The 10,230-nt window shown below is 40.4% G+C and overlaps 1 protein-coding gene across 4 annotated transcripts in view; it reads left to right on the forward strand.

Moving 5' to 3' along the window:
* chrnd (cholinergic receptor, nicotinic, delta (muscle)) overlaps positions 1–10,230 on the forward strand; it is an 84,387-nt gene that overhangs the window by 68,675 nt on the left and 5,482 nt on the right. For all 4 annotated transcript variants that reach the window (XM_085990108.1, XM_085990107.1, XM_085990104.1 and 1 more), the window contains 4 exons: positions 4,993–5,104; positions 6,506–6,620; positions 7,734–7,950; positions 9,814–9,938. In XM_085990108.1, coding sequence (XP_085846234.1) covers positions 4,993–5,104; positions 6,506–6,620; positions 7,734–7,950; positions 9,814–9,938 — 569 coding nt within the window. The remainder of the gene's footprint in view (positions 1–4,992; positions 5,105–6,505; positions 6,621–7,733; positions 7,951–9,813; positions 9,939–10,230) is intronic.

A 10,230-nucleotide genomic window follows, 5' to 3' on the forward strand; every position in this document is an offset into this window, starting at 1 on the left:
TCTTCTGTCTTCCTCTTACTTTCTGCATTCACATACTTTTGATATTTTTTTTGTTTGTATTTGTTTGTAACTCTCTCGTATTCTTGTTCCTTTTATACATGTCTCCTTGTGTCTGTCTTCTCATATTTTGGTGCAGCGGTGGTAGAGGCTTAGTTAGTTTTAGATTAAAGTGTATCTTCATGTACCTATTTAATTATCCATCAAAACTACAAACAGGCTTTTTCTTTTCATATAACAGAAATGATTTCTCAATTACCTATCACGTCTCTTTGCTTCCCAAACAAGTTTATGAGGGCATTCACACTCCACAAGTTTAGTATCATAGGAATATAGGAACATAGGAACAGGAGTAGGCCATTGAGCCCCTCAAGCCTGTTCCGCCATTCAATGAAATCATGGCTGATCTACGACCTAACTCCATATTGGCCTTTGGCCCATATCCCTTAATACCTTTAGTTAACAAAAATCTATCAATCTCAGATTTAAAATTAACAATTGATCTAGCATCAATTGCTGTTTGTGGAAGAGAGTTCCAAACTTCTACCACCCTTTATGTGTAGAAGTGTTTCCTAATTTCACTCCTGAAAGGTCTAGCTCTAATTTTTAGACTTTGCCCCCTAGTCTTAGAAAGAAACTATTTCCGCTGGTTGGGGAGTCTATCTACCCTATCTGTTCCTTTTAATATTTTGAAAACTTCGATCAGATCACCCTTTAACCTTCTAAATTCTAGGGAATACAACCCTACTTTGTGTAATCTCTCCTCATAATTTAACCCTTGGAGTCCAGGTATTATTCTGGTAAACCTCTGCACTCCCTCCAAGGCCAATATATCCTTCCTAAGGTGTGGTGCCCAGAACTGCTCACAGTACTCCAGGTGTGGTCTAACCAGGGCTTTGTATAGCTGCAGCATAACTTCTACCCCCTTTGTATTCTAGTCCTCTAGATAGCCAGCACTCCATTAGCCTTTTTGATTATTTTCTGTACCAGTTCATTATATTTTAATGATCTATGTACCTGGACCCCCAAGTCTCTTTGGACCTCCACTGTTTTTAGCTTTTCACTATTTAGAAAGTACCTTGTTCTATCCTTTTTAGGTCCAAAGTGGATGACCTCACATTTGCCTACATTGAAATTCATTTGCCACATTTTTGGCCATTCAATAAGATCATGGGTGATCTTCTACCTCAACTTCATTTTCCCACCCTATCCCCACATCGCTTGATTCCCTTAGTGTCCAAAAATCTATCGATCTCAGTCTTGAATATACTCATGACTGAGCATCACAGCCCTCTGGGGTAGAGAATTAAAAAAATTCACAACCCTCTGAGTGAAGAAATTTCTCCTCATCTCAGTACTAAATGGCCAACTCATTATCCTGAGGCTATGACCCCTAGTTCTAGAATCTCCAGCCAGGGGAAACAGCCTTGCAGCTTCTACCCTGTCAAGCCCTCTAAGAATTTTATACGTTTAATGAGATTACTTCTCCTAAACTCCAAAGAATATAGGCCCATTCTACTCAATCTTTCCTCATAGGATAACCCTCTCACCCCAGGAAATCAATATAGTGAACCTTCGTTGCACCCCCTCTAAAGTAAGTACATCTTTCCTTAGATAAGGAGACCAAAACTGTACACAGTACTCCAGGCGTGGTCTCACCAAAGCCCTATGTAATTGCAGCAAGACTTCCTGAATCTTATACTCTAACACCCTTACAATAAAGACTAACATAACATTTGCCTTCCTAATTGTTTGCTGTACCTGCATGTTAACTTTCTGTGATTTGTGTACAAGGACACCCAAATCCATCTGCATACCAACATTTACTAGTCTCTTGTCTTTTAAAAAATATTCTACTTTTCTATTCTTCCTACCAAAGTGGATAATTTCACATTTTCCCACATTATATTCCATCTGTCACCTTCTTGCCCACTACCTAAATTTGTCTATATCCCTTTGCAGCCTCTTTGCGTCCTTCTCACAGCTTACTTTCCCACCTAGCTTTGTATCATCAGCAAACTTGGTTACATTACACTCAGTTCTTTCATCTATAGCTATAGATTGTAAGTAGCAGAGGCCCAAGATATAGATTGTAAATAGCTGAGGCCCAAGCACTGATCTTTGTGGAGCCCCACTAGCTTTAACCTGCCAACCCGAAAATTATCCGTTTATTCCTACTCTCCGTTTTCTGTCCATTAACCAATCCTCAATTCCAAGCTAATATATTTCCCCCAATCCCATGTCCTCAGAACATCTCAAAGTGCATTGCTGCTAATGAATTACTTTTGAAATGCAGTCACTGTTGTCGATTTGTGCACAGTAAAATCCCAAACAGTAAATGAGATAAATGGCCAGCTAATCTCTTTTTTGGTGGTGTTGGCTGAAGGATGAATATTGACCAAGATACCAGGAGAACTCCCTGTTCATCTTCAAATAATGCTTTGGGATCTTTAATACCCACCTGAACAGGCAGAAAAGACCTCGCTTTAACATTTCATCGGAAAGACAGTCTTCCTGACAACATGAAGGGATAATTACTAGTCCTAGCCCCTTTAGGGCTACCCCGGATCAGGCGTATTTCTCAAGACGTTCACTTTCAACTAAAGTTTGAGGTAGCCAAAACCTAAAGACGCTTAATTGGGTCTAAAGGTCCAGACTATCTCTCCCTAAAGGAAAGGAACAACCCGAGAATGTTACTGTCCTCCAGATAGCACTTTTAATAAGTTTAGCTAGACTGTAATGTTCCAGATATTATGAGGGTCCCAAAAACTCCTCAGAATTCTGCAACTCCTCACCAAAGAGTGTACAAAGATTGAGTTCGCAAGTTTTTGATACAGAAGTCTTGTGAGACAATTCTAAAAATATATAGATTTATTAAAGAACTGACATGTAATTTACAGTTTGTGAGTCAATCACAACATTAACAGTTCCAAAGAGAAAACTTACAATCTTATTATCAGAGAATCTTACTTTTAAATCTTAACTTCACTACGGTATTACAGTTCTTAGTGTTCTACAGGATATCCACCAAAATCAAATACCTTTGATCTCCGAGGTACAAAGAGTTGGAGACTTACAGAACCGCCTCTGAAGCCGAGAATCGCTTTGCCCGATTAAAGCGAGTATGTTATCCCATTTGAGAGTTCAATATTTATACCCTTTTCCAGTGGTATTTCCTTTAAGGTTTTCTGCTGATGCAAGCTAATTATCTCTAGTCATTTTTCTGCCTATTTCTGAAACTCTTACTGCCACCTCAGCCAGACTCATGTCTCATCTCTAGGTGTTCTAAGTTTACCATATAAAAAATGGTGTGATGGCAGGTGTTCCTTACTTTATGGCATCTTTACGAGGGCAGATGTTCCTTACTTTATGTGCTTCTTTACGAAGTGTAAATTAGAACACCTTATCCATGGTGAACCATTGTTTTTGTTCCCAAAGGTCAGCCTGTCAGAGCCCTTTACCTTCTGTTTCAATAAGGTTATTTATTCAGGTCAACAACTGTCTTATCTCAATAGCCAGAATGCTTTCACAGCTATTTCATCGTTAGGTTTCTAAATTTCCAAACCCAGTTTGTCATGTTTTAATAAGGCCAGAAGTCTTTCATAAGATGGTGTAATTTTTCTGAATAGGTTATATGGCTTATTCCTTCACAAACACAGTACTCCTTCAATACTGCAACAAAATGTCAGCCTAGAATATGTACTGAACTCTTCAAGTGGGGGTTGAATCCACAATCTTTGGACTCAGAAGTGAGAGTGCTAACAAATACACCAAAATGACACCTAAGGGAGCATTCATACTCCATTGCTTTGGAAGCCCCATTCACACAGACACCTCAAAAACATGATCTGAGCTCCCCAGGATTTCTTTATTTGTAATGTCCTGACATCATGACATGCTATACAAAAAGCTTTATTGATTTTTTTTAACTTTTAAAATGATTTCAAACTTCATCCCAACCGAGTGGGGAATGATGTTTCAAAATTTAAATTTATTTTTTTCTTCTTGGCATGGGTAAAATTTGCCTCATGGGACCTGAACTGAAGAGGATGGCATTGATATTACAATCTGCGAGTTGCAGGTCAGGTCTGTCATGAGGCAGTTGAATTTGGATCTCAGTTCGATCTGCCATTGACCCTGTTTACAGATCATCTTTAGTGCTGCTACAGCCGTGTGTGTGAATACACCCCAGGTCCCAAGTGGTGTAACAAGAATTCATGGGAAATGACTGCTTGAGAATACCCTAATTGTCCTATGAGGACAGATTGAGTAGAGTTCTCTAGAGTTTAGAAGAATGAGAGGTGATCATATTGGAACATATAAAATTCTTAAGGGGCTTGACAGGGTAGATGCAGGGAGGATGTTTCCCCTGGCTGAGGAGTCTAGAACCAGGGGTCACAGTCTCAGGATAAGGGGTCGGCCATTTAGGACTGAGATGAGGAGATATTTCTTCACTCAGAGGGTGGTGAATCTTTGGAATTCTCTACCCCAGAGGGCTGTGGAGGCTCAGTCGTTGAATATATTCAAGACAGAGATCGATAGATTTTTGGGCACTAATGGAATCAAAGGATATGGGGATAGTGCGGGAAGGTGGAGTTGAGGTAGAAGATCAGCCATGATCTTATTGAATGCTCGAAGGGCTGAATGGCCTACTCTGTCATTGGTCTTCCTCATTTAGCTGTAAGGAGTTACACAAGGTCAACTGGAGATGACTCCTCTTCCCTTCCTATAGACAGACAAGTGCCTCACTTAAATGATACAGCCAGATGTGGAAGTTTTTATGTGGGGAATGGGGGAGGCAGGAAGGTGGCAAGTTCAAACCCATAATCTTAGATTCCATACATAGCATGTTAGAGTAACAACTAAATAACTGTTTTCAACATGACATCAAAATATTCTGATCCTTTTTAATCCAGAGAGGGCAGGAACATTTAACGAATCACAAAACTTGCAATATATAAATTTGTTGATTTACTTTTCTCTATTCTTTCTCAGGTGGTGAGAAGATGACCTTGTCTATTTCTGTCTTACTTGCTCAGTCTGTCTTTCTGCTGCTGATTTCACAAAGGTTACCAGAGACAGCTCTAGCTGTTCCACTAATTGGCAAGTGAGTGATCATAAACCTTTGCTATAGACTTTGAAAAACTCCAAACCAGTTCCTTGTCCAGAATTAGTTGCAGAGGTACAGTTATTGTGGCATGACTATGCCCAGGGATGGTGAAGAATATCAAGTGAGCATCTTGTGAGATTCTAAATACACACACGATCAAAAGTAAACCATAATAAATGCAGAAAGCTTATTTAGGTTGAATAGGAGAAACAAGACTTTCTGAAATACTTACAACTTGCCCAGCATATAAAGGCCAGCTTTTTGCACCATCCAAATTATATGTACAGTATTATACCATGACAAATATATACACAGGGTGGGGAAAGTGAATTTCATCATTGTTTTCAGCACGTTAGCACTGCATAAATTATTTTCAGGCAGCAAAATTGGGTGTAAGGTTTTACCATGTGACAACGCTTCCCCGAGTTCCCTCTCATGTTTTCAGCCCTCCGAGTCCCAATATGACAAAATGAGAACCAATGGTGCAGCAACTCCAAGTTTCCTGGCTTTGCACTCCAAATGCGCTGTGGGTAACTGAGATTTACACGGCACAGCAGCTGCCAGGGTCAGCTAACACAGGCGGAAGTGATGACTTTCTTAGCTTGACGAGTCTGGAGAGTTTGAATAGCAATTTCTGCAGCTGGAAAACAATTTTTTTGTGATTTTTTTTCCCATCTGCCTTCAGATACCTGCACTTTCTTTACCACCAAGATTTTTTTTTTACCCCTAATCTTCACCACCCCCTATCCACAGAAAGGGCTTCTCAGAAACAGGGACGGCAGTCCCCATGAGGATACCTGTATATGCCATTATCATGGAGGAAGAGGAGAAACATCTCCGGATGGAGCAAAGGATGGTCAGGCAGCATTTAATGAGGATGCAGTCTACCAGATGTCACATTAGCTCCATAGAATATGTATGCAGTACAGGTCATATGGGGACCTTTGAGGAGTTGTGCATTAGAAGAGTGCATTTTACCAGAAAGGCAACAGGGCAGCTCTGTCACCTACTGCATGAGGCGCTGCAGCCGTGCTCATCTGCCTGAACGGCTCTCACTGTGGCTGTGAAGGTGACCACCACACCCAACTTTGGAACAACAAAGCCTACCCACTGCTCCCATGGATAATGACCCCAGTAAGTGTTGCCCAAACATCACTAGAGCTTTACTATCAGGCACTTGCCTCAATGACAGAGATGAAAGGACAATGCACTAAACACATCACATTTAAAAGTAAGAGGTAATTGAGTCTTGAATATGGCATTTTCACGTCAAGAAAATACTCTACTGTTTCTATCAGCAAATCAGCTTCAATCTTGTACAATTTGAAAACTGATCAAGGAGCTGAGTTTGATTTTGACAGGAGAGCATTGAGTAACCTTGCCTATTTTGTTTTCCAGATACTTGATGTTCATAATGAGTCTGGTCACCATTGTGGTAGTGAACTGTGTCATTGTGTTAAACTTCCATTTCCGAACTCCCAGCACTCACATTCTCTCATCCTGGACTAAATGGGTACAGTAACAATAGTAACACCTTTGTGTAGAGTTCACCTTCTCCATGTGAATAACAAGTCAATATCCCATTCCTCAAGGAGGAAAAAGCCAAATGAATTAAGGGGTTTTCTTGAATGATTAGTATTCTTCTACCCTTGCCTACTTACCCCTATCCCCTTGCATCAGTTTGGAAAAGTGAATAAAATGGAAAACTAAAAACATTGAAATGAAAAGACTATTAAAATGATGTCCAAACAAAACTATTTCCATTCAGGATGCTCTAGGTGAAATTAGAAATATGGGGGCCAGAATTCCTTGATCCCACATTATGGTGGTGGAGTGGAAATCAAGATCCACCGATGACCTGCGCCGCTGACCCTTTCAGGGTCAGGATGGGGGCAAATAGTTTAAATAATTCTGGTGGGCACAGTGCCAGCATGGGCACATCTTGGTTGCCCACTGGAGGGAAAGAAGCAGAAAATGCAGTGCTGAGAAGCCACATTAAGTTCAAAGTTGGCAGGGCCAGCTACTCGGTTCTGGGTGCCTTTGAATTGGTCTATCTTGGTTTGTATGAGTTATCACTATATAGACTCAGTGGGCTGTCAGAGAAAGCTTGGGTTTAAAATTTCAATTTGAAATTTTTGTTTGCCACATTTTCTCTTTTTCTTTTTTGTTTCATTTCCCAACAAAGAGACTGCCAGCCTGCCTAGTTCCAAGCTTCTGATAGTGTTTCTCGTGAACCGGTCACCAGAAGGTATGCTAGGTTGGCAAGGAGGGTGATGCCCAATAGGTTTTCTCTTCTACCCTTTCCATGCGGAAGTGCCTAACTTCCACTTTCTTCTGTTCCGTGGCAACGCAGCCTATGGAGCTTGAAGTGTGGAGAATTGTGGTGTAAACCCTGCACCTTTCAACTGCAAAGCAAACATCAATGTGCCAATCAGCCATTACCTGGCAAACGTTAAGGCCGAGCTAACATTGGTCAGAGCTTGGTAAATGCAATATGCAAGAGAAATACATTTGCATTTTTATTTTGACTGTGATAACACATATATCATTTCATTGCATCATTTTTAATGAAAGTGATTTCGCTTTTAAAGGCATTTATCCGTACAATCCTATTTTAATTTTCTAGCTCTTTTTGGAAAAACTCCCACGGATCCTGCATATGTCCCACCCTGATGACAATGAGCCATCACCATGGGGGAACGGTGTGATGCAACGACGTAGCAGCTCCATTGGATACATTGCCAAAGCACAAGAATATTTTACCATCAAATCCAGAAGTGAACTTATGTTTGAGAAACAATCTGAACGTCATGGGTTGAGGACACGAGTCACGCCAACTCTCAGTGAGTACCCCCCAGCACTGAAATTGCATTAATAGATTAATCAGACAGATTCCAGCTAGCTCTGATTATTAAAGGAAAGTTCAACGGTTTCCTTGATGGCTTAACTGTCAAGACGGTGAATAGTTAAGCATTAGAGACCTTGATTGTATCCCTGCTTTGTACTGAGAGGACATCAAAATTTCCATGGAACTAATGACGAGTAACAAAAAGTAATTGCTACTGTCATTTTGAACCTTTTTGAAGCACAGTTTCAAAATATGGGCATAAAAATTCGATAAAGCTCGAAAACGGGTGGTGCCACCGCGGGCCGAGGTTAACTCCCGCCCATAAAAAGGACGCAGGCAGCACTGTTATTTTTGTGCTGTCTGCTGATTTAAATGAGCGCAGCACAGAACCTACCATGCCATGCGCTCTTTCAGGCGGTATGATCAGCAGGAGGCCGAAGGTCGGGTCTAAACTATTTGTGCAACATTATCAGGAAATCGTGATTTATGAAAGTGAAGTAGAATGTTTCTGGTTATGTTTCTCGTGTTTTGTAGGTTGACAGAGAGGGGGTGCAAGATAAACCAAAGCATAAAAATACACTGAGCCATATATTCCGATACCTACGGGCTGTGTACACACCTGTAGGGACATCGGAAATGCCGGTTTCAGGCCTGCAAAGCGCATGCACTGAAAACCGGCATTTCCGATCTGTCAAGAATGCTCTTGACAGATCGGACGCCTGCCCTGGAGAAGGGCCTCTGCGGATAGTTCCGCTTCCTGGAGAACCTCCGCCTGCAGAAAACCCTTAGAAATCTTACGCCTGGTAAAAGCAGGCATAAGACCTGCTTTTACCAGCATAAGAGTTGAAAAAAGTTTTTTAAAATGTTTTTTACTCATTTATAATTTAAAAATACTTTTAAAAAAGGTAAGTTTATTTTTAGTCCCATAAAAAACTTTAATTATTTTTTTCAAAATAAATTTTTGTTGAAGTTATGAAAACTCATGCTACACGTGTCATCAAATTCCTGATTACACCATCTAGTGCAAACAATGTCAAAATTTGAAACAGTGCTCAGTTAAGAATGCAAACCTGTCACAGAGCCTGGGCTCGGTGGGGCTGCACATACTCTGCATAGTTATTGAAGACTGAGAGATCTATAGATCTCTTCCACTTTCTCCCGGGTCTATGTGCTGGCAACGGCTGCACGCATGGGCGTGCTTTGGAGATGCCATTAAAAGGAGCGGCGACGTCCAAAGTCACTCAGCGTGTGTCAATTTGGCGTTGCACGCTGATTGACGTCTCGCTCTTGATCATTGAAATATTTGAGGTGAGCGCAGGCAACGGCAGTGCTGCTGACCTGCCCAATATGGTGGCCGCCGCGTTTGGGGTCAGTAGTGAGTGGAAGCGAGGCGGTCGCTATTTTTTCTTCAAAACCGGCTTTAACGGTCGGCGTTAAAGGTTCCAATTTCTTTGCCAAGGTTCTTTATGCTGAATTAAATGATTTACAATCTTAGATAAATAAAATTGCCAGTTACTTTGCATGTCATACTTGTAGTATTATAGAAGAGATTATGCTGCACTGATGAGAATGATATATAATTTTCTACATTTTATAATCCAGTTTTTCAAGCTGAAACTTGAAGTCGTAATTTATATTAAAAAAAGTTAAAGGTGAACTTTTACTGATCCTAACATCAGAGTTCTTCCAAATCTGAATTTCCCTTTCTTGAATCCAAATATCAGGGCAAGCCTGGAGAGGATGAATCCAATTTTCTTATGTGTATTTTTGTATGAATTAGCCTCATTAAAAAAAAACATATTTTATTTAAAAATCCCTTCCATCAGGGAATAAAAATAAATGCAATTTTTTAAACCAGGTTTTGGAAGCAGTGGCATTGATAATGAGGACACTTCAGACCAGCTGTATGCAGAGATCAAGTCAGGTATCGATGGGGCAAATTACATTGTGAAACACATAAAAGAAAAGAATGACTATGATGAGGTAGGTCTGATGAACAAGAAGATACTGCATTAATCACACTTTTCTTCAATAGTTCTCTCAATTTACACAATTGATATTTCTATAGCGCTCTTCACACGAGGGAAGAGATTTCAAAGTCTTTACAGAGAGGTGGGAAACAGTGGACATAAAGCAGGAGGGAAAAAGGAAAACATAAAAAAAGTTGGAGAGGGAGCAAAAGTCTGATTTCAAGAGAAGACTTTTGAAAGCAGGAAGGAGTTGACCTCTTAATGATCATCATTTGTTTTGGGACCAATGCCTGAAACAAAGTTTG

This window comes from Somniosus microcephalus, chromosome 6 (assembly GCF_052327205.1).
Source record: "Somniosus microcephalus isolate GS21.2 chromosome 6, FLI_Smic_1.0, whole genome shotgun sequence".
NCBI lineage: Eukaryota > Metazoa > Chordata > Chondrichthyes > Squaliformes > Somniosidae > Somniosus > Somniosus microcephalus.